This window comes from Hyperolius riggenbachi, chromosome 3 (assembly GCF_040937935.1).
Source record: "Hyperolius riggenbachi isolate aHypRig1 chromosome 3, aHypRig1.pri, whole genome shotgun sequence".
NCBI classification, from domain to species: Eukaryota; Metazoa; Chordata; class Amphibia; order Anura; family Hyperoliidae; genus Hyperolius; species Hyperolius riggenbachi.
In genome coordinates, this window is record NC_090648.1 from 219,777,542 (window position 1) to 219,803,406 (window position 25,865).

At 42.0% G+C, this 25,865-nt stretch overlaps 1 protein-coding gene across 5 annotated transcripts in view; it reads right to left on the reverse strand.

Moving 5' to 3' along the window:
- The window catches only part of VPS13C (vacuolar protein sorting 13 homolog C), a 390,940-nt gene that overhangs the window by 24,626 nt on the left and 340,449 nt on the right, over window positions 1-25,865 (reverse strand). For all 5 annotated transcript variants that reach the window (XM_068275765.1, XM_068275764.1, XM_068275763.1 and 2 more), the window contains 4 exons: window positions 23,390-23,465; window positions 22,626-22,789; window positions 4,578-4,623; window positions 1,564-1,687 (listed from right to left, as the gene is read on the reverse strand). In XM_068275765.1, the coding sequence (XP_068131866.1) occupies window positions 1,564-1,687; window positions 4,578-4,623; window positions 22,626-22,789; window positions 23,390-23,465 (410 nt within the window). The remainder of the gene's footprint in view (window positions 1-1,563; window positions 1,688-4,577; window positions 4,624-22,625; window positions 22,790-23,389; window positions 23,466-25,865) is intronic.

The following is a 25,865-nucleotide window of genomic DNA, read 5'->3' on the forward strand; positions in this document are numbered from 1 at the left end:
GCAGCATGGACTCGGCCTCACAGAGACAGGACAGGGACGGGGCCAGAGAGCCGGGCGGGCGTGTGAGCGGGCGGCAGGGTGTGTGTGGCGGAGGGGTGTGCGCAATACATGCGGCGGCGAGAAACACAGACCCTAGAGCCCGTTTTTAAACGGGCTTGGGTCTGCTAGTTGTGGTATAATTATGCTTATTATTGACTCATAGTTGACTAAGGCAAATTCCTACAGATTTTTATCACTGTATACTTCATAAATTTGCTATCCCAAAAAAACATCCACCTCTGCCTTAATAGTTGTTGTCTATTGTGCTATGGCAGTGATCGCTAACCTTGGCACTCCAGCTGTTGTGGAACTACAAGTCCCATGAGGCATTGCAATACTCTGACAGCTCTAAGCATAAATCAGGGAGTCAGAGGCATGATGGGACTTGTAGTTTTGTCACAACGGGAGTGCCAAGGTTAGCCATCACTGTGCTATGGTGACAAACCAAATACAGTATCTCCAATGATTCCAAACACTGATTGCTTTGCTTGATTGGGGTGGTAAAAGATCATAAAACTGAACTAAAACAGTATCAATTCATCTTTTCCCTACTCTAATACTTCTAATTTTGGGCTCATTCTGTGTATAATGGATTAGGTTCTACAAACATTTATCAAAATGTAGAGCAAAAGTTTGCTTTCCTAAAACAGAAAATATGTGCAATAAATCAGGTTGGAGTGAGCTCTGAGATGTCTCCCAGTCCATCATTACTGAAATACGCAATAATCCATTGTTGTCCCTGTAAGCTAGACACACCTCCAGTTCCGCTGAAATGCAATGATTTATCAGCCTGTTAAATATTAAGAGCCACAATAATCCAACATGCATACAGACTGTTTCGGATTGGTGAATCCTCATCAGTGCATTGCATGGATTAATGTGGCTCTATGGGGTAGGACTTGAAACACCCAGAGTTAAAAATACAGAGCAAGCACTGGTTCACCATGAGCTTGCTGGGTACTCTTAAACAAAATGTAGAGGTGACAGAGGACATTTTTATTTTACTTATTGGAAAAGATCTTAATGAACATCTAACTTTTGGACAACCAATGGATGGTAGGCCAACATTTCTGGAGCACTGTGGGCACAAATTGTATGGTAAAATATATTTTCTAAGATCTAATATTTATATCATAGTGAAAAGATATTTTGATTAGGTTAGCAATGTCATGATCAATGCCATTTTCAGCCATATGTTAAATGTGCTGTGGAAAGAGGAATTAAACATATGGTTTCAAGCAATTGCATATTGTGAAATGAATGCTCAAGGAAGTCCTACAAATGTATTATTAAATAAGGAGCATGATGCCAATGCCAGGGTGATGGCCACTATATGATTTTAAGTATTTTCTTTTAGAAATGGGACTTTGCTGTTTATTAATAGCATGCAGCTGTAGCTCTAGGATGGCAAAGCCTGATGCTGATGCTATCATGCTTATTTGAGACTTATTTAAATTTTAGTCCTGACAGTGGTTGTAAAATCATTGCTGTTATTTCTTCTCGATTTCCTCGGAACATTCATACCTCTGAATCCCCTGGAAAGTGCTGCTCGCCATGTCAATTATTCCACCTGTGGGCCTCGCCACAACTCCCACAAGTCCCTTTCCAATGCCTTTAAAAAATCCAGCAGCTCCTTCTTTTTTGGCTCCTGAATATGGAAAAAAACAAAACAAAAAGGAAAGTTAAAATATAATAGATGCTTTTACATCAACTGGTATCTAGAAAAATATTTTAAAACATTAAGTTTTTCATTTTAGAACCAAATCAACCCATAGACAAGTGATACTTTGATTTGGCTAGTAGTACCATGAGCACAATAATTGACTGTGCACACCTAGACTAGATTATTTATGACCAGCATTGCTATTATACAGTGACAGAGAACATCTAGAAAGGCAGCATTGGAGAAACAGAGGATGTTTGGTCTGTAGATCTACTTTTTGCACACAACCTTATTGGTAAATACCTCATTTTGCCCGCTATTACTATATTAGGGGAAAGTCGAGAACTTTTGATATGCTAAATAACAACTTTTTTTTTTTATTTTATTTTTTTGAACACTCATCAACTTTGGTTAGAACTTACAGTAAAGGGCTCATTTCCACTAGGGGCAATTCATAGCTTTTCCCCACACACAAATTCAGGTAGGGAAAAGCAGACTATTGAAATCAATAGGCTGTCTCCAAATTCGGGTGCAGACAAAACAACAACAACAACAAATGGATAATCAGCAGCAAAATATTGCATCATGCAAGTGATTCTCCACCACAGCCATGCATGGCACGGCTAAGTGTAATCTGATGCACACTCACATCAGAGCAAGTACAGGCATGTGTCTCAGAGATGGATACCAGCAGTTGTGGAAACGGGCCCTAAGGTATACAGTTTATTGACATAATCCTGAATTAGTCTCCTGTTTTCTTTCAGAACCAGTTTATCCCACTGTTCTCCCCTAGGTATTTTTGAAATCACAAGGGGAACAATGAACATATATAGCTTAAAAGTTAAGGTTTCTATAAATGTGGAGCCAGGATTTGCCACTGTAGCAAACTATGCACACAAACTAATTTTACAGTAGAAACTACAGCAATATTTCAAAAGCAAAATAGAATGTGATATTCCTTACATAAAACCTTGGATTGCAATTAACTTGGTTTAAGAGCGTTTTGCAATTAATTTTTATTTTATACAGTACTTTCTATTAAATATTGTACTTATCTATAAATGTTTTTGGATTGTGGAACAAATCATTTGAGTTTCCATTCATCCTTATGGGGAAATTTGCTTTGATATAAAAGAGTGCTTTGGATTACATGCATGCTTCTGGAACAAATTATGTTCGCAAACCAAGGTTGCACTGTACATTGTGAAATGAGAAAGGGCAATAGCCAAAAATGGTGTTGTTGGTTAACCATCCTCCCTTTGTTGTATATACATAGTCTGTGCCAAGACTGCTAGATTTCTCTAGAATCAGGGGTGTCAAACTCAATCACGTGAGGGGCCAAAATCTAAAAAAAAAAAAAAAAAAAAAATAGTCCATGTTGCGGGCCAAATTGTTTATTAAGATTTAACTAACTCAAATTAAATAGCCTAACTATGGAGACCGTGAAGGGGGCTGGATCCCTACTCCTTCCCCTTCTGTAGAGTGGCATAGTGGTGCCGTTTAATATTTAACTGCTCCAGTGCTGCACTGGATATCCTCGGATTTACCTGGCAGGTACACTCTCTAATGCTTCATACCTCTGGCTCTTGATATACATCATGTGATTGTGAGGATGAGGGATGGAAACACAGCGTGCAGCTGCCAGGAAGAACAGAAAAGACATGATGCATCGCTGGAGCAGATAAATACTACACTGCTTTGCTACTGTGCTATGTGGGGAGAGGGTGTTAGGGGAAAGAGGTGTGTGTTTGTTTAACCAGCCACATGAGAAAATTTAGATCCAAGGAGGCATCCCCAAAGCTAATTTCCCAGGGGGATCCCTTGGGTTGTTGCTACATACAGGCTTGGCTCAAACTGACAATGTTTCAACCAGAAATACTGTCATACTCTGGATAGGAAGGCAGTGTACTGTTGTTCTTTTACGGCTTATAATCATGCACACATTTGAAGCACTCGCGGGTCAGATAAAATGGCAAGGAGGGCTGCATTTGGCCTGTGGGCCTTGTGTTGGACACCTGTGCTCTAGATTGTCAGCTCACAGACAAGTGAGTGAGATGTGAGTGAGTGAAAGTGATTAATGAATGAGCAGTGTACCAACTACCAGCACTCTGCTATATACAATTAATACATTAAATCTGACATTATGGACACGTCCTAGAAATGATGACCTGCAACTACTGTCTGTTTTAAGAGGACTTTACTGTGACTTACAGGGCTTTCAATATAGAGTTCTTAGATGCCTTGTTGCCCTCTAAAACTTCTAGTGACCCTTCATAACGTAACTTGATAGGTAGCCCGTCACTACATTGCTCTTTTAAATGGCACTGCACACAGGAAGTTCACAGTTTGCAGAAAAATGTGTCTAATATCCAAAACATATCAGGCTTTATCTAAATGTTTGCACACACATGCCTGGAAACGTTTTATAAAATGTATCTAATTTACATTTAGTTCTAAAAAATACTAAGAAAGCCATGAGGTTTTTTTTCAGTGTAAATCGTGTAAGGCAAAATGAGCTCTCCATTTGCTATGACAAGAAGACTCAAAATCGATCAATAGAAAAGAGCAAATCATTTGTAAATGACTTGACTTCCAAACATTCCTTATCTCTAACGGGCATATAGCAAACATTCCAGAACTCTACAGAGCATTATTTCATGTAAATGATCTCTCTCAAACAGGCCAAAGCCATCTGTTTGCTCTATAAGAATGTGTCTTTCTCTAGCAGTAATGTGAACTCTTCACCCACTGCTAACAGAGCTGCCACACAGGCACTGTAGAATAAGCAGCTGTGGAATGGCGTACAACACGGTGCCTGCACTCTACTAGTAAGCAAAGATGCAGCAGACAAGAACGTGTGAAAACATTGTCTTACCTTCCACAGGCTTTGTAATTATGCCAGTCACTCCACCCACAACACCCTGCAAAAGAGAAAAAAAAAAGAACTTAGAATACACAAAACAATCACAAACAACACCTTTTTCACTGCAAGTTGAAATCTCTCACTTCTAGTTTTAGTACACAAAATTGCAGTGGATAAACATGTATGTAGTGCTAAAGTTGAAGCTAGCAAGTATACGGTTCAAATTCAGGTGTGAAATGTAACAAGTTTATAAAACAATAATGTTTCTTCATATATTGAGGCCTGAGCATCTCACACATTCTAAATGTATTAATAACAGTGATCTGCAAACTTGGTTCTCCAACTGGTAAGGAACCACAAGACAAGACAAAACATTTATATTGCGCTTTTCTCCTGGCGGACTCAAAGCGCCAGAGCTGCAGCCACTAGGACGCGCTCTATAGGCAGTTGCAGTGCTAGGGAGACTTGCCAAAGGTCTCCTACTGAATAGGTGCTGGCTTTCTGAATAGGCAGAGCAGAGATTAGAACCCTGGTCTCCTGTGTCAGAGGCAGAGCCCTTAACCATTACACCATCCAGCCACCACAAGTCCACAATGCATTGCAGGAGTCCGACAGTCACAGTCATGATTTATAAAGGCAAATGCATTGGGCTCTATTCACAAAACTTCTCATAAATAACTTATCACCTATTTTATAAAAATAATCAGCATATTCACAAGCAAAATATTCACTAGGCCCCATGCACACCTAAAACCGCAAAACTTACGGGAGTGATTTTTCCGCGATTAACACTGAGAAAAAAATCACTGGACACTACAGCGATTTGGGAGCGATCGCGATAAGCGGTGCTATGCATGCTAATCGCGAATTGCTGGCAAAACGCTGCATGTCACGCGTTAGCGTATACCGCTAACCGTGTGAGAACACTGCCATAGGCTTACATGGGCTAGCAGTTTTTAAACACACTAGCGTTTTGCGTTGAGCGGGGATCGCACGATTCCCGCTCAAGTGTAAATGAGGCCTTAAAGTGAGTGGTTCCAGATTAACTTCATTTCAATATTACTTTTTGTACCTCAATTATATTCTATTTTTGCTGTTTGGGAGCTTAAAATGTAACATAGATCAGGTGAAAACAGAGGAAAACAGGTGAAAAAGCTTTGTGAATCATGCCCATTGTGGGACTTGTAGGTCCTTAACAGCTGGAACGCCAAGCATGCAAATCGCTGTATTATATCAAAGTGCAGAATATATGAATGAAGATAAGACAACTATAGTTTTGATTAATAATTATCAGTTTACAAATCTGAACACTCTGGCATTACCATATTTTTTGGACTATACTAAGATTGACCATAAGAAGCACTTAAGTGTAGAGGGAAAACACCAGGGTAAAAAAATATATACTAAACCTGGTGCATCCATGGTGAAGGAACATCTTGTGGATTATGCCCCCTTGTAACTCATGCCCCCTTGTATCCCTCTGAGTCTTCCTCTCCCCCCCCCCCCCCCCCCTTGTGTCCTCCCTGTGTCTCCCAGGTGTCTGCCTCTGTCCTCCTTGTGTCCTCCTCTATGCTCCTTTGTGTCCTCCCTGTGTCCTCCTCTGCATGGGCACAGTACAGGGAGTCCCCTATATTGCGGTGGGTTGGATGTTGGAATTAGCAGGTGTTCACAAGTCAGGATCTCCCTGCATTTGGACAAAGATAGTGAATTTTACCTACTTTTGGGGGAGAAAAAGTGAGTCTTATATCCCAAAAATACAGTAATCATGTATTGATTTGCAAAACAAATAGTTGTGCATCCCTACATTCCATTCCGCTTTAAAGTATGTGGCAATGAAAATAATCTCTCATGGCTATCAGGACCGATCCTCTGAGAGAAGCATGCACTTTCTGTGTCCTGGGCAACATCAAGTTCAACACAATCATTGATAGAGAGGAAGCTATTGCTGGCATTAGTATAAGCTGTGAACCAAGGAGTTATCCAAGTAATTCAAACATTCAAATAGATTTTAAGCTTAGCAAAAATGACTGGGTAACCTCTAATCTCCAGGGGTTGCTTTAACAATCACATCCTCAAGAGGGCAACATTGACACATAATTTAAGAATATAAGTCAGACAGTTCATATACATTGTGGGACACTTCATATGCTCACTCAAACTTGAATAATTACAAATATCTTCTGCTTTAAAGAGACACTGAAGCCAAAAAAAAAATATTATGATTTGTATGTGTAGTACAGCTAAGAAATAAAACATTAAGATCAGATACATCAGTCTAATTGTTCCCAGTACAGGAAGAGTTAAGAAACTCCAGTTGTTATCTCTATGCAAAGTAGTCATTAAGCTCTAGTACTTTCAAAGTCATGGAGAGGGCTGTTTTCTGACTTTTACTATCTCAACTGTTCCTGAACTATTTACTTTTTCTCTGCCAGAGGAGAGGTCATTAGTTCACAGAGTGCTCTGAAAGAATCATTTTGAATGCTGAGTGTTGTGTAATCTGCACACATTATAGAATGATGCAATGTTAGAAAAAACACTATATACCTGAAAATAAAAATATAAGAATATTTTCTTTGCTGCTAATCTTCTAGTAATTATTCATAGTACACAACCAATTCACTATATCATATTTTTTTTTCTGCTTCAGTGTCTCTTTAAGAAGGAAAATTTCTGTTACGCAGCAAGCAGGCTTTTTGTGTTTTTAGTAAGAGGGATTTTTGGTCCTTTGTAGCCCCATACACACTCCTAGCAGTTCTGGTTCACCATGAGCTTGCTAGGCAACCTGTAACTAACAATTCACATACTCCTGTTTTTCTTTCTCAAAATTATTTCTTACAATTCTTAGGACTGGCCACATAGATGACAAAACATATGTTATTTCTAAATGAAAATGTGCATTATAAAACATCCACCCTAAATTGCATTTTAGTTGGTCAGAGAATACATATTGGAATTATATTAGAAATCTGAAGGTCAATGTGGTTTTGAATTAAACCATCTTGAAATTAAACAATCTTGCACATTTTAAGCATGTTTTACCATTGGCTCATGAAGCTTTGCCCAATAGTGCACAAAGACTATCTGCCCATGTTTGTTTATTGTTTTTTTTTTTTTTACTATATTGTTTTTAGAATTTTTCAAATAATAATGCATGTTGATGAAAAAAAAAAAACTTTGAATACACAATGAAATAGTACATACATAAACTGCCAGGTAATCAGAATAAAGTCACACATATTGTAACATTCAAAGGAAACATAGCTGAATGAAGGATATACAGTATAGATATAACAAGGCAGAACCATGTATTGCAAAGTAGACATCTACTCTTTAAGCACAACGGACTCAATTCTGGTAGCTATGTGAGATAAAAAAATTTTTTTTTAAAGATTCTTTTATTTATGTAATTTTTCATAAGGAAAGAATATACAAGTACATCCGATACATGTAAACAAAATAAAAAAAAAACATCACATATCAAATATATCCAATAACATCTATATCAAATGTCACCCTATTAGCGAAAGTCCAAGGGGTGTTGGAAAAATGATTAGGTACAGCAGCATGGAAGATACATCTGTGACAGCACATGAGATTTTACATATTTAAGCCGCAAGCCAGCGCGGCTTCTATAAGTACAGCCAGAGATTTGGTTTAAATCGTAAATACAAAGGGATAACAATTAAGCATGTATAGGGGCGTGTCTTTCACTTAGTTATATAAAGAATGAAGGCCCTGGGCCCAGAGGGATCATTCACCAGGGCCTGTCGCAGTATGCTAAAAGACGTAAAAGAGAAACATCACATCCCAATTCCTATGTCCCTAACTATTATTACCATATTTGCTTGCAGGGTGTTAGTCTATATAGCCCCTTAGATTGCGTATGGGGTCTGTGACCATCGGAAGGTAAATAGAGAAGGAGTAAAGTGGAAAGGAAGAACAAGAGAAGAAAGGGACAGGAGATATAGAAAAAGAGATGAAGAATAAAATGTGTGTCAGGGGGCCACCCCGGTCATGGACTCCCACTCCCCGACTGCCGAGGGGGCAAAAGGCCGATATAACCGAGCTGAGTTGATGGGCTGAATGTGGATACCTAGTCCATTTCAATTCACTCTACTATAGTTATATATAGATCTATATAGATAGTTCCCAAGTGTATCAGGGTGGGTGGATTCTGGTCTCACATAAGGGACCGATAGCGGTCTGATTCCTTGAATTCAAACCAGCCAAACCAGGTCTTCCAAAATTGTTCATGTTTCTCATGAAGCATGGCGGTAAGATCTTCCATATAGCTTGTCTGGTCCACCTCTCTCAACCACTCCATCACTGTGGGGGGATCTGAGGATTTCCATTTCCTAGATATCAGGGATCTAGCTGCATTGATTAAGTGTCTCGTGAGTGTTTTTTTGTATTTACGGATAGACCAGGTATTATGATGTAACAAAAAAAAAAAAAAGCTGGCGAGTCAGGCGGATGAAAATCTGTCATTACGTGCATCAAGTCCCTTATACCCGACCAGAACTGAGTGATCTTACTGCAGGACCAAAATATATGTATCAGTGTCCCTGTATCCTGCCCACATCTCCAACATAAAGGAGAGGTTCCTGGGAACATTTGATGTAATTTGGAGGGCGTGAGATACCACCTTGTAAAGATTTTATATCCTGCTTCTTGGGCTTTTGAGGAAATGGAAGATTTGTGAGAGAAGGTTAGAATTTTCCCTCATTGTTTGTCAGAAAATGCCATGCCTAAATCCCTTTCCCACCTCTCCCTACAAGCTGATGCTGGAGCTTCAGGGTTGTTTAAGAGTGAGTATAAAAATGAGATCATACCTCGCATTGGCCCTTCTCCTTGTTCAAATACTGTCAGGGGTCTAGTAAGGCTAGTTTTAGGACCTTGAGATAGTATGTTATGTCTAAACTGAAGCCAGGACCAGTGATCTAAATTTGGAGAATTAAAGTCTTGTCTTAGTTTCTGTAGTGAGATCCATTCTCCATCAGTAAAAAAGGTTTTTGCCCGTAAATTGGGACATGCGCGCCAGAGAGGGTAGCTATTGGAAGGGAGACTGGGAGGAAAGCCAGGGTTATCCAAAATAGGCAGTAGAGGCGAGGGCCAGGGCGAAATAACAGGATCCTGTCTGAATTTTGCCAAGGTTTTAAGTGTCTGGGAAATCAAAGAAGCCGCTGGGTCTGCTATTTTAAATAGGGGGGCAAACCAAGGGGTGTGTATGAGACGTCCACTCATTATCTCATTCTCCATAGTTACCCATCTTTTAAAGCGGGAGTGCCTGTGCCAGTCTATAACTCTAATCAAGGTAGCTGCTGCATGGTAAAGGCGTGGGTTTGGGACTGCCATACCTTCTAGTTCTCTGGGGGCTGTCTGAAGAGAGTATTTAAGTCTGGGTTTGCGGCCGTTCCATATAAATTTTGAGAATGTTCGTGTGACTGCTTTAAAATAATGGGAGGGGATAAATATTGGTAATGTTTGAAATAAATATAACAGGCGAGGCATGATTGTCATTTTGATAATATATGATCTCCCAAACCAAGAGAAGTGTGGCTGGTCCCATAGATGGAGGTCTTGTTTGATACGTTCATGGGGGGGGGGGGAGAAAATTAGTTGTAAACAGATCTCCAGGGTTTGGTGTTATCTGTACGCCTAAATATTTCAGGGCTTTGTTGGGCCATTTAAAGGGGAAGTTGGTCTGTAATGTAGTCTTCAGATCTTAAGGTAATAAGATCCCTAGAGCTTCACTTTTATCATAGTTGATAGACATGTTAGATAATTGGCCATATTTTTTGAACTCTGCTAGCAAATTGGGTAAAGAGATGTGTGGGTTGGTGAGGTAAAATAGTAGATCATCTGCATAAGCAGCTACTTTATGGGTTGAGGATGGGAAGGAAACGCCTTTGATATCGGGGTTATTGCGAATCGTACAAAGGAATGACTCCAGTGAAAGAGCAAAAATTAAAGGGGATAATGGGCATCCCTGTCTGGTTCCGTTATGGATAGTGAACGTCTCAGACAACACCCCATTTGCTTTTACTCTAGCATATGGGCAGGAGTATAGTGCTAGTATCCGTTTAAGCACCCTCCCCCCCAGGCCCAGATGACGGAGCGTCAAATCAATGAAGTCCCAGTCCACCCTATCAAACGCTTTCTCAGCATCTGTGGATAATAGCAGTGTCGGGGTGGAACGGGACCTCACCCAGTGAAGGATGTCTATAGTGCGAATTGTGTTGTCCCTCGCCTCTCTCCCTGGTATAAAACCAACTTGATCGGGGTGGACCACTTCAGCTAGAAGTGGGGCCAGACGGTTGGCTAAGATTTTCGCATAAAGCTTAAGGTCAACATTCAAGATTGATATTGGCCTGTAGCTTTGACATTGTGAGGGGTCTTTTCCTGGTTTCGGTAATACAGAGATATGTGATTCCAACATCTGGGTTGGGAACCGACTTTGATCCGTGGGAAGTTCTGTGATAGCATTAAATGCCTTTAGCATGAATGGCATCAGAAGGGATTGGAGTTTTTTTATAGTATTCAGGTGTGTAGCCATCCGGGCCAGGAGCTTTTCCAGATGGTATCTGAGACATGGCAGTGCTCAATTCATCTTCTGTAAAGGGATCCTCTAAGTCTTTAGATTGGGCTTCGGATAAAGTTGGCATACCTGACTGTTGGATATAGTCCATCATGTTGGATCTGTTTGCTATAGGAGAGGGTTCATCTACATGTGGGGCAAGATTATATAGGCTAGAGTAATATTCTTAAAAGGTTCCTGAAATTTCTTCATATTTATGCACTATCTTTAGATTTTTATTCTTAATTCCTGCTATATAATTGGAGGTCTGTTGGGTCTTAAGGGACTTAGCTAGAATTGAGCTGCATTTATTACCAAATTCGTAGAAAGTGCGGCGGCATCTTTCTGCCGCATATTTAGCTTGTGGAATAAGAGTCGCTTAAGAGAATCCCTATGTCTGGTGAGATCAGTCAATACCTCAGGGGTGCAGGACTGTTTATGTTGTACTTCTAAATTTTTTATTGAGGCCAGGGTATCCTGTATTTCTTTTTCTCTCATCCGTTTCTTTCTGGCTCCTTCCCTAATCAAACCGCGTGCGAAGCACTTGTGAGTTTCTCATAGTATGAGAGGAGACACACCGTCCCTGTTATTAATTTCAAAAAATTCCTCCATTTCTCCTTTAAATTTTTGATAAAATGCTTTATCCTGGAGTAATGAGTTATTAAGACGCCAAGAGGCACTACCCTTTCTGCATTCTCCCAGAGCAAGATCCACCGACACCGGGGCATGATCGGATAGAGATATGTTGCCAATTTTAGAGGAGGATGAGATAGATAACAAATTAAGAGATATAAAAATATAGTTGATTCTAGAGTAGGAGGAATGGGGGAATGAGAAAAATGTGTAATCTTTCTGGGAGGGATTATGTAGTCTCCAAACATCTATTAGTTGCATATCGTGAAGAAGGGACTTGCACTTTTGGAGGAGCCGTCCAGATATCAGGAATTTTTGGGAGGAGTCGTCCAGTGTAGGGTCTAGTGCTAAGTTAAGATCTCCACCAATGACAACACTACCCTCAGCAAATGTGTTAAGTTTAGATCGGAAAGCTTGAAAAAAGGTGACCTGCTGAGTATTGGGAGCATAAAAAGATCCAATTGTGATTTTCTGATTGTACACCGTGCCTTTAATTATGTTAAAGCGGCCCATTGGATCACTATATTCTGCCTGTAGAGAGCAAGGAGTATCCCTGGATATTAATATGGCGGTTCCTTTTGTTTTAGATTCCTGAGGAGAGCTATAATAGGCCTGTTTGTAGAACTTATTGAACAGCTTGGGGGGTTTGGGACCTTTAAAATGAGTTTCTTGTAAAAAGATAAAGTTGGCTCTATCCTTATGACACATATTCAAGATAGAAGATCTCTTCTTGGGTACATTCAACCCCCTGGCATTCAGGGTTAGCAATCTAAGTGACTGCAGGAATGTGAGCCAGCACAGGACGGCCCCCCGACACACCATAGAAGTGGAGGCAAGTGGCGAAGATATAGAGAAAGTTAAAGGTAAGAAGAGAAACTGGAAATAGAGAAGTAAAGTTAAACGTGTAAGAAACCACGTCAAACGCATAGGCAAAGTACAAACCGTACAAAATTTACCTGTGGACCACATTGTGGTCTCAGCATTAAGGTGTATAAACACTTCGAGTGGGGGACTCTGGGTCTCCTCAGTAGATGGCCGTAGCCGTGGGGTAGTGAAAACCACACCTAAGAGGGGTGAGTACTTCAGAACCCCCGGAACACCCGTATGCATGCTATTGAGAACAGTAACAGCGAGTAATAGTCATACAATTCCAATTAAACCCGAGTTATCTCAGTTGGTATCAGAAAGTAATATAATCATATACTAAACATTGGTGACATAACGAGATATCTCCACAGCTCCATCCGCCCCCACCCACTTTGTTCCCCCCAAAACCTCCCCTCATTATCTGTGTTACATATTTAACCAATTCACTTCAGCATATTGAAATAGGATTACCCTAGGGGTCGTGAGATAGTTCCCGTTATTTCAATTTTCAAACATTAATTAGTGTGTTTAGTAGTTATTGAGTTGTGGCCGTTCAAGCTTATATTTATGGCCCGCCCCGCCCCCCCTCCCGGGGCTAGGTGCCACAAACCACTCCCCCCAAGCCGGCAGCCCCCCCAGAACGCAAAAGTGTGCGCCCTGAGGGCCACCACACGGGAGGGGGACGCGGTAGCCCATCATTGCATCCGGAGGGAGGGGGGGGAGCGCATAGGCAACTCTCCAGTTCCCCTCCACACTCCCAGAGCCAGCAACGCAGGAGGTACCCTGTCAAGTACATAGTTCGCACAGCATTGCCATGGTCCGTAGATACGAGAGCTGAAAGGAGGGGGCGCCCGGTAGGCCCCCAGACACAAAGCCACCACGCCAAGCCACATCCGGAGAGAGCAAAAATCTGCACAATAAACTAGCCTCTTTAATTGGTGAAATAGCACAGTCTTAAAGGACTGATGTGGTCATTGGCGGGCAGCCCCACGTCCCCCCCAAAGCGCACCGCTAATACCTCCCCCCACACCCGCCTCCCATGAGAAAAACATGATATAGTCTAAGTGGTAGAGGGCCGCCGCCCCCCCCCCCCCCCCCCCCCCATCCCACTGCACACGAAGATTAACATTCACGTGTCCAATAGTAAAGATGGAGGAAGAGCCCCAAACTCCCCCCCCCCCCCACCAAAAAGGCACACGATCTCTCAGAGCAGCACAACCAGCATCCCATATAATAAGCTGATGTAAATTAAAGATTATGCGAAGTTACGATGATACATATGATACTTGTATATAATTCAAAATACACCACCGGTTTCAGGCTATTATCAAGAGCGTCACGCCGGTGATGTAGAAACATTGGTAATGCATATGCCCGGAAGAGAGGGAAACGGGACGGGGCACACACTGTAACGGGGTCACGTCTGTGTAGCTTCATGAGGTGCGCATCGCCAGTTGACAGGATACCACAATAGCGACGTCCAGTGTGATTATTTTGGTGTACTTATTGCGCATGTTATATAAAGAGAGCGTTCCAGAGATTAGGAGGCAGATGAGCCCGGAGAGCAATGAGTGATCGAGCAGTTAGGGCGGCAGGGCGTGGCCTGCCACTGTCCAGTGTGTACAACAAGCTTGAATATGGTTGTCATATGGAAAAAGTACAGCAGGGCGTTCTAGAGTGGCCATGTTCAATGGGGGGAGACCCGAGGGAATTTCACTCCAAATTTGAGAGGTAAAAGCTAACTGGTGGGGTAAACGGACATATAGAGTCACAACGGGGGCAATCTGAGGTATCAATGTTCAGTATTACTTACTTGGCCTTAGCGTCGTGGCCCGCGCTTTGTCTGCGGGCGTATTACTTACAAAGTGTCAGGGTCCCATTCAGGTAGCTCCACCGATGCCATAGAGAAGGCCTTGAATAGGTCTGGTAGCTGCGAGGGGTGACAAAAGATGAAGGATTTGGAACCGTGCTTCGTAACCAGTTGGAAGGGAAATCCCCAGTAGTACGTTGCACCGATATTCTGTAGGGCTTGTATCAAAGGCTTCAAGGCCCGACATTGTATTAAAGTGGAGGGCGCCAGATCCTGGAATAGGGTGATCGTAGCACCCTGCCAAGTGATGGGATCTGTGTCACGTGCAGCCTTCATGATGCTTTCCTTCTCCGTGAAATTGTGGAGCCTACTGATGATGTCCCTAGGCGGCTCATGGTCTGCAGGTAGGGCTCTCAAGGCCATGTGCCTGTCGAACTTAAGCCGTTGGTCTGCTGGGCGGTTCAGTAGGCTGTTAAAGATGGCGCGCAGTGTAGGAGTAATGTCATCTGCTGGGACTGTTTCAGGTACACCGCGTACCCTAATGTTGTTGCGCCGGTTCCTGTTTTGCATGTCTTCCATTTGTGTTCGCATGGTGCGGTTATATAAGAGTTGTTTCTCCTTCGCTTCATTTAGTTGCGCCACTTCTGCCCGTAGAGTCTCAAGGCCGCTCTCCACCGTGGTGACTCTGTCTGAAAGGCCTGTAATATCTGTGTGGATGGCAGCTATCTCCGCCTTTGTGGACGTAACTATCCGCTCTGTTTGCTCATCGAGGTCTTGTTTAGTAGGAGGACCGCGGAGGTATTTCCAGATGTCCTCGAGGTTGCACAAAGCTGCAGGGCCTGCTTTAAAGGATGTGGAAGGCTGCGATGTGGGTGGCGCGGTATCCGCCATATTGGAAGTTTCTGCCGCCGGACCTAGTGCCTGAAAGTAGCGAGTTACTGGTCTTTGATTTGGGGTTGGAGGGCACCGATCGGTAGCTGATGCCTTCTTGTCACCCTTCATACCACTTTAGAGGTAGAAAAATTCAGGTTTCTATGCCAAATCCGCTTCTGTAAGCATACGGGGCCGGGAGCTCAGCACACACGAATCTTCACTCCTCCATGGTTGGCTCCGCCCCCTCCATTCGCTAAATATTTTTTTGTAGTTAAAGTGGTCTAACACCCAGCATTTCAACTTTGCTTTAAAAGATCGCTTACAACTTATAAACTATTATGCCAGATTTTTTTTTTAGCAGAAATTCACTGAATGGATTAAACATGACATTTTAGTGCTGCATTTAGCTAGAAATGCTCCTCGTGCTTGCTTGTTTAGTTACAAATGTATCTATCTACAATGTAACAAACAAACACTGCTCTGAGAGAACAAAGAGGGCTTCCCTGGCAGGCTTTTCAAAGGTCTATTTGTATTACAAATAAAGATACATTGTGTAACTACAGATAAGAACGGATGCAGATTCCTAGTTAATCCAACACTAAAATGTCATGTTTAACCCATTCAGTGAATTTCTGCTTAAAAAAAAATCTGGCATAATAGTTTGTAAGCTGTAAGCAATCTTTTAAAGTAAAGTTGTAATGCTGGGTGTTAAACCGCTTTAAAATACATCATGAGGTATCTTCCTCTTTTTTTAGCAATTCCAAAATATTTTTCTCCATTTCCGAACAGGAGGTAAAACGTGTGGCAAAACATGAGGTAAATGCATAAAGTGAGGTAAAACATGAGGTATTTCAGCGGTAAGCATGCAGTAAATAAATAATAGTAGTCTTTAATTGTCTTCCATAAGTTAGGATAGTCTTCGAAAGATTTTTTATTTTTGAGGGGGGGGGGGGGGGGGGGGGGGGGTGTATTCGATTATGTAGCAACCTATGAAAAGTATATTTATAGGCATCCCTTATAAAAAAAAATCCCGTAAATATTTGGAGTTTTATATCTACTATTCTTTTCTATTAAACAGCCTGAATAGGAACGACACTAAAACAGCAATAGGAACGCCACAAAAAACTGCAAAATGCACACAAACTGACTATCTCCAGGTACAAGCAGGCCTTAAAGGAGTCATCACAGCAAAGATCGTAAAAGCTCTACCCGCAGCCGTTCGCCGGAGCTCCGACCCGGTCCCCGGCGATGACGTCAGAGCGACCTGGAGGTCGCTCTGTACTGCGTCTGCGCGATCGCGCTGTCAATCACCGCCACATGGGCCGGTGCGGACTGCACAGGCGCAGTAGTCCTGCGCAGTCCGCTCCGCCCCACGTGGCGGTGATTGACAGCGCCCATCGCGCAGGCGCAGTATAGAGCGACCTCCTGACGTCATCGCTGGTGACCGGCGAACGGCTGCGAGCAGAGCTGCGGCGAGGGAGGTCCTGAGAGCTTGGGGCTGGAGGGAGCCCCCGGTAAGTACCACTCATTTTACGATCTTTGCCCTGATGACGCCTTTAAACTGATCGGTAAATTATGTGCTAACATGCCCCCCAATTTCCATTAGAATGGCCATTTTAGGTAAAATTAATGCAAATGACCTCATGAATTACCTTATAATTTACCTTACGAGGTAAAACATGACTAAAATCTACCAGAATTGCTAAATGTCATTACCTCATGGAGGTAAATTACCTCAAATGAGGTAATTTGTTTGATAAACCTACCAGAATTGAGACCAATGCGACTGATGTTTCAGTCACCTGATACCTGTCCATGTTTATATGCTGTAATGTTAATGTATACTTCATTTTGAACAGTCACTTAGCCATTTAAGTACCTGAGGTCTCTGCCCCTTAAGAGCCAGAGACCGCTGGTACCAGAAACCGCGGAACACAGACGAATCGCCGCACATCCCTGCCGTAACCGCCATCCACGCCGGGAACCACAGGCCAGCCACTCTGCTGTCTCTATGATGGCAAAGTTCCTGTTAGCCAGTCAGGAGCCGCTTTCATTGGCTCCTGACCATGTCTATCAAAGTAAGCCAATGGGAGTTGCTTACATTGATAGACAGGGTCAGGAGCCAAAGAAATCAGCTCCTGACCTGCTCACAGGACTCTGCCGTTTTAGAGACGGCAGGGCGAGTGGGCTAAGGCAGGGAGATAGTGACGCGATCGATGCGTGATCGAACGCGTGGGCTCAGTGAATTGAAATCTACGCCCTGGCAGCCACACCAGCAATCTAAATGAGTAAGAATGACTATGCAGATGTAAATACCGGTAGTCTATGCACATTTGTAGGCTTTCTACAAATCACCTTGGGTCCTCAACACAGGGATGTCCAACTCCAGTGCTCAAGGGCCAAGGACCTCCCACATTTTGGTACAGCTCAAATTAATTAATGGGACTGAATTGGGAAAAACATGGTTTATAAACTAGAATACATTTCTCCATCCATACTAAACATAGCCATGGATACGGCCTTCACGGACCAGACATCCCTGTAGGCTTCATGTATACTTTTCACTAAAGAACTATAGAGGCCATATGTCTAACTCACTTACCCTGAATTAATATACAGATAAAGGGACTCTCCTCATCTGCACATTTCTCCCAATAGAATGACGTAGACAGCGTTATTGCTTGAACAACAGGACTGCAGATAACTTTTTTGGGGGGAAGAGGTCAAGATGGCAGCTTCCACATCCCACTAATGACACAAGTAGTTTAAGTGATCATTTTGACTTTCTACATTTTAATTAGAATAGCCCCTCTGGTACACCTAACTACTGAGTCACCCTCTGTTCTATTCAATCATGCTCATCAATAGTGAGTTAAGCAGGGTCACATTTACATTTTTGTATAAGAAAAAGCATGCAAATAACTAGGCTGTGTTTCTTTGCTTTTTGCGTCTGAAAGGGTTAAACTTTCAGGTATGCAAGTGATAGTTTCTCTCCAGTTGGGACTTAGTCGAACTATAGCATAACTATCATCGATAAGGAATTACAGGCATAAAAAACTCTTGCCTGAAAGAGCAGCTTATGAGTGCAGAGGATAGATAAAAAAGGTTAACAGTTCATATATTTCAGCTCTGGGACACAGACTGTGTTGAAAGATGGTATTATTCATATGAGAAAAAAAAAACATTACATTTTTTTTTTTTAGTTTTTAAAAGGAAATTAAAAAAAAATGTCAGAAGTAGGAGGATAGATACAATTGTTTAGCTTACCAGTTTATTCTCACCTCGCTTTACCTTTAAAATGTAACCCCAAAGAATGTTTGTGAAAAATGTAAATGAGTGACTAAAGCTCCTGTTGAAACTGATTTTGCAGCCTGCGCTTCAGCTGTGGAAGCGTCATTAAAGCAATACAGCAAGCTTGATGCTTACATTTTCAGCAAGCTTACAGGTGAATGTGAATGCACCAGCTTTTACACTTAAAGGACTCACGTGGTGAAAAATAAAAGCAATCTTAACTTACCTTGGGCTTCTTCCAGCCCTTCAAAAGTCTTATGGGTTCCTCGACACAGTTCCGGTGCTCCCCACTGTCCCGCTGGCAAACACGCTCATCATCAGATGCATACTGCATCAGCACAGATTACTGCACAGGCACAGTATACGCCAGTGACATGGGCGAGCTTACCCTTCAATGGATATCCTCATTAAAATACTGTACTTCTGATCACAAAAATCTTTTAAAGAGACACTGAAGCGAAAAAAAAAATATGATAAAGTGAATTGGTTGCGTACTATGAATAATTACTAGAAGATTAGCAGCAAAGAAAATATTCTCATACTTTTATTTTTAGGTATATAGTGTTTTTTCTAACATAGCATCATTCTATAATATGTGCAGATTACACAACACTCAGCATTCAAAATGAGTCTTTCAGAGCAGTCTGTGAAGTAATGACCTCTCCTCTAGCAGAGGAAAAGTAAATAGTCCAGGAACAGTTGAGATAATAAAAGTCAGATAACAGCCCTCTCCATGACTAACTTAGTCGGAGAGCTTAATGGCTTGTTTGCATAGAGATAACAACTGGAGTTTCTCAACTCTTCCTGTACTGGAAACAATTACACTGATGTATCTGATCTTAATGTTTTATTTCTTAGCTGTGCTACACATACAAATCATAATATCATCATTTTTTTTTCAGTGTCTCTTTAAAAATAGCCTAAATGGATAGTGAACCGTCAGGGGAGTTTTGTGGCATAAACTGATCAGAAAATAGACAGGGCCTGACGAAAGTAGGTAAAGCAGTAGATCAAACCTTACAACAAATCTATAGCAAGGATATACTTGGATGTCTGATATACTAAGTAGTCAAAACGTTGTGGTTCTAGTAAAATCAGTAAAAAAGCTAAAACTTCTAAAATGTATATAACACACACCATCACTCACAATACAACAACTAGTGTCGATAGGAAGCTGAATGACGAATCTGAGGAGAGGGCAAAATAAGATGAATCTGAACTTGCTTATTTCAGTTACATCAATAAGCTTGTTTGTTAATGGAATAAAAAACATTTTTAATCCTTGAAAAAGCTTCTCAGAAGAACAGATGGATTTAGTAGGATGATAAACATATCAACAAAAGATCATGTGATGTACCGTAAAGAAGCACCAATTCAAGTCATCAGACTAAAACATGACAAAGGAGAAACAATGAAGAGTATTACACCATGTGAATTAATGTATTTGACTTGGATAAGCACTGTGTCTGAACTACAGCACTGCCTTTGATAGCTTAACCATTCTAAAAGGAGAACCCCTTTGCTTTTTATTGCTTTTCCTGGCATAAACAGATTGCTATTAAGCTACCACATCATTTTAGAAATTCAGACATTTATTCCTGCCATTCATTACATTATAAATATTTCATAAGGACTCAACCCAGCATAAAAGCTAATTTTCCAGATGTTGTGCATCCGATACTGCACTGACAGCATCTCTGTAATGAATAATTTGGGTATCAGCAATATTTCTCTCTAACCATGTAAAATACATTTCTTGGACTCTTACCGTTCTCCTTTTACTAATGCAAATTCAGCACTAGATGGATTTGCTGCAATGGGAAATGCACTTTTCTCTCTTGAGTTATTAGCAGGGCAAAATTTGTACATTTTACGGCCCTAGGCCAATTATCACCAGCTGCCCCCTAACCAACAGCATCCTAGTGTGTGTGTGTCGTCCTTTCTGGTGACATGTCAGCCACAGAAAATGAACCCTAACTGCACAGCTTTTCATGGGCCCACTGTGAGATCAACATATTCAGGCCAGTGGAAAGCGGCACAGATCAGGTCCATTTATGCATGATACATCCATGAGTGACACCTTCCCCCAGGGCCGGATTTACCATAAGGCACGTGCCTATAGGCACCTGCTGATGGAAAGGTGGCTCATTCCTCTCCCTCCTATACAGAGGCCTGAGCAGAGTGTAATGAGAGGTTACTGACACGACTCTCGGCATTCCACTGGGGGCACCTATAGTTACCTAATGCTAAGGGGCACCTGTAGCTATGATGGGCAAGGAAAGTAAGGGAGAAGTGACAGCTGGGCAAGCCAGCACCCTTGAGGTGCAGTTTAGCAGGGTTTGTAGATACATGGAGGGGGAAGTCTAGGGTGCCAGGACATCTGTGCCTATAGGCTCCTGTCATGTAAACCCAGGCCTGCCTTCCCCCATGACACAGGCCAGGCAGATCTCTGCCCCGAGACCCACAACTGCTTCCCCCCTCCTCCTTCCCTCACGTCCCCAAAGCATTGCATAACCAACAGGCTGCAAAGACAACGTACATACACATATGTTAAACAATCAGAACAGAAAGCCATGAAGAAGTACAGTCCTAAGTGTGTCCCTCATAGCAGCAGTGCTTGTGGTGATGAGCCTGGCTGTTCCTGCATATCTCCTTCACGTGGGAAGCTTCAGGGGGCGGGGTGGTGAAGGTGACATATACCAAGCCAGCCAGCATCAAGACAGGAGGCGCTCTGCATCTACACTCTGTGCGCTTTTACTTAATGCCGCCGCCTGCATCCATGACCAGGCACAGCAAGTTTGAATGAAAAAGAGATCCTCTGTTATTGCCTGAACCGCCTGCCTTCTGCCACCAGCTGCAGCTGCTGTGTGATCTGTGCACACAGCGCACTGAACAGCTGAGCAGACAGGAGAGAGTGCCACTGACAGGCAGGCGTCCAACTGTGCGAGCAGCAGCAGAGCCTGCATGTCCAGGCAAACCGTACCTATGCCCGTTGATCGCAATTCGCCCTGGGTCATGAGGCGCTCTAGGCCATGGCCTCTGGGGCCTTGGCTGAAATCCGGCCATGGTTATTATGGTTGACTTACTGAGGTTGAATAACTTTCTAGTTAAAGCAGTGATTTTTTTTTTAGTAGCTAGTCCAGGATTTAGTAAAGTAAGTAGGTACATGAGACTGCAGTAGAAAACTATTTCACTGACTTTTCAGAAAATCTTTTCAAACTAGAACATGATCCAGGAGAGGGATGCATACCTTTGCCACCCGATAAGATACATTTTCAAAAATATTCAGTCTACATTTGCAGGATCAGTTATGTGATCGTCACTGTTTTCTAAGCATCCTAAATCAATGCCATTAGGTTCTCACTAAGTGTAGAGAGCCAGAGTAAAGTGGGGAAAAAAAAAAAAAACTTTACCAATGGAGAGGGAGTTCTGGGTCCTATAGAGCAGTGTTCCTCAACCCTGTCCTCAAGGCCCACCAACAGTGCATGTTTTGTGGAAATCTACAGAGGTAGTTAAGCAGCTCTGCTGAGACACCAATTACCCCACCTGTGAATGTTTGTGGTTTCCTGCAAAACATGCACTGTTGGTGGGCCTTGAGGACAGGGTTGGGGAACTCTGCAGGAGCCTTTTCCAGTTCCTCTCACAGTCGCCTCATTCGAGCACGGTTTCCCCTGTTCAAATCTCCCACCACAGGAAGCTTTGGAAGTCTTCAGGAGCACGAGTGCTCCTGAAGACTGGCTGTTCCGCAATGGGCATGTGCTCGAGAAAGCTCACTCAAGCATGCACAGTACTGAGCGGCCTATCTTCCTGTGCACTCGGGCACCTCATTCAACTGAACAAACATTTTTATTAAGTTTCTCATGCATTATCTTAATATCTGTGTAGATAGTTCCTAACTGGAAGAAATAATAATTTAAAATTGATGCAATTAATAGGTTTTCTACTTGATGGAAAAAAATGGTTGCTCAGATTACCATATTAAAAAAAAAAGAAAGAAAAATGTATTTACCCGTAACAGTCCTTTTCCTCCTTTGGCCAGGCTGTCTCCAAAGTCCTTGGGTTGTCTCCCCATATCTTCCCTTCTCTTCTGCTGATACTCTTTATCCATGGTAATAGCTGCCAAACCTTTTCCCACAGACCCTGTAATGCGGGATACAACTCCAGCTGCTCCTCCTGCATGTAGAGGAGAGGGGTTTGGCATGAAATGGTACCATTTATAATGTAATCTGCCAACTATAATAAATACAGATATATAGTGAGTAATAGAGAAAAAGGTGATATGGATGTGCTGCCATTGCTTATTTTTGTGCTCCAATTACTTTTTGTCACCATATGATTTTACTAAACATGTCCATTATACATTCTGCAATCGGGGGATACTACGCAGTCAGCCAGTAGTGCTCTGTGCAGGATGCCATGACTGTCATGTGCATGCAGATAGTGCTCCCGGCCACAGGCGCTGCAGCCGTAAGCACTAATGCCCAATCCAACTGACGAGGAAGTAGATTTTGCAAGCATCTGCAAGCAAAAGGAGGGGGATGGAAGAGAACGAGTGGAGCTGTGGGCATGAGGACTACTTCATACACATGCCTGCTCCCCTGTTATTACAATAGGTTTGAGCTCTGGTATCATTTAAAGCTCTGTATGAATACAATGTTTTATTAGATCACATTTGTTAGCTCATATCTGCCATCTTACAAAACAAAAAAACAATCAATCAAACCTATGAATACTGGTTACAAGACCAAATTGTAATTTAGCACGTAAGCTTACCGACAGTGTGCCCAAGGAGGCTCCTCACTCCGATGACTAGGCCCTCCGCAAACTCCTCAGGACCCTGCACTGCTCCCTAGAAATAATAGCAGGAAGTGTAGTTAGTCTGGATGGTCGGTATTAGCGCTTACATAATACTTTACTATCTTTACTACTTTACTGTCACTTTACTTATAAATCATTGACCGCTTGACAGGAATGTTAAAAATGTGAAGAAACAGGTCATGTCCATCAATAAAAGAACTCAAAAGGTACGCTATTGTATTGTCTATTTAGTGTCACATCAGTTTTCTCTAATGAATTCCATATTCTTTTTTTTTTTATAACAATGTTTTATTTAAAAGGTTTTCATGTTTTTCCTCCCAAGCAGGTTACATCTTTATCATGCACAGAGGGTTACATTTAAAACAGTTTCACACTTTTTACATGTTTCTCCTACTACCTCCATACATTAGATTTGTGCGGTTTGACAAAATTTCCTGCTCCCCCCCCCCCTCTAACATATGAAACTATATAACAGAACTTCTTTCCTCCCCCCCTCCCTTGTCACCGTCTCTCTATATCTGTTTAAATGAAAAGTTTTGCTGGTCCTTTTTGCTATTCGACTCTATGTCATCTTCTCTGCTTACGTGTACAAGTTCTTGAGTTATATTTTAGGTTTTAAGTTTTCCCAAGCTGCCTTGTAGATCTCTGGTTGCATACCACGTCGTATATTTGAAGGGGTCCATAATGTTACTTATTTCTTGACTTGTGAAGGTGGCTGTAATGAATTTTCCCCATATGTCAAAGAATTTTTTTGAGGATCTTTCCTTATGTAGTTTAGTTTCCTGGTAGTCGAGATTGAATAGGTGCAGGAGCTCCTCTTTGAGGTCCCATGTGGTGGGTAGGCTGGGGTATATCCATTTGTTATAGATGACTTTCCTGGCTGCAATAATCATGAGATGAGCAAGTCTTGAAATAGGCTTGGTTTGGTCTCTGCTGGATGGCTCTTGTATTTCTGGCTTATGGTTGAATAGGCATATCTGGGGTAGCATTTCAATGTCCATGTTACAAATATGTCTAATGTACTTTTTAACCTTTTCCCAGTAGATTTTTATTTCTTTGCATGACCACATACAATGGTATAGATTCGCATTTGGCGTGGAGCATTTAGGGCACATTGGTTTGTAGTGTGCTGGGGGCTGCTTGTACTTTATATTGAATGCGTATTTTGCTCGGTGCATTAGTTTATAATGTGATTCCCTCCATGTTTCGCTCAGAATAAGCGATCGGAATAATCTGTTTCCCTCTATGATATCTTTTCCTATACTTGTGGAGTCTATATCTTTTTGCCATCCCTTAAAATTATTTCTCGCTATACGTTCGATGTCTAAATTTTGTAATATATGGTGTATGTCTGCTAGTGTTCTAATCCCCCCTTGTGGTTGTATTAGTCGGTCAAACGAGTCTGCGTCCATGATTGATTTTATATCGTTGGTTTGGGCTTGTACAAATGATTTAAGTTGTGCATAGTAAAGGAAGTGTTGTTTAGGTACTCCATACATACTCTTTATTTCTTGGAATGTGTACCACCGGTTTTTCTTGAATGACCACATGTTCCCTATTTTGCTGATTCCCTTCTTTTCCCACTCTAAGAACCCTCCATGTTCTATGCTTGCTGGGAAGGCTGGGTTGCCCCATAGTGGCATGTACTTTGATAGGTGGTATGGCCTATTGAGTAATTTTCTGGTTGCCTTCCATGTCGCCCATGTGTCTATTATCATTTTACTGCTTTTGACTCGTGTCGGTAGATTTCTATAAGGTGTGTGTAGTACTGCCAAGGTGGTCCACGGTTCTAGGAAAGCTTCCTCAAGTTGTGTGTTTGAATAGATGCTTGTTTTCATCACCCAGTCTCTTATGTGGCGGAATATACAGGCTAAGTTATATAGGCGTACGTTTGGTATATTGAGCCCTGCCCAATCTTTGGGTAATTTCAATTTTGCTAGTGCTATCCGTGGCTTGCGCCCTGCCCATAGGAATTTTGTGAATAATCTATCTAGTGTTTGGTTGTCTTTGTGTGTCAACAGGAGGGGTATAGTTTGTAGTGGGTAAAGCAGCCTCCCAAAAATCACACTTTTTAGAACTGCTGCCCTTCCCATGAGATTTAACGGTAGGTTTGCCCACCTTTTCAGCTGTTGCTCAATGCTGAGGATGAGAGGATTATAGTTTAAGGTATATAACGAGTTGGGGTCTTTACTTATGTTAATACCTAGATACCTGACTTGTGATTTTATTGAGATGCCCTGCTCTTGTGCCACTGCCATAGAGTCTGTCCCACTAGTAAGATATAGTAGTTCACTCTTTGTCTTATTTATACAGAAACCACTCTGTTTTCCTATATTTTGAATTATGCAGAAAATTTTAGGGAGATCCTCCTTTGGTTTAGCTAAAAAGAGCAGGATATCATCTGCAAAAGCTGCTTGGCTGACTCTTGCAT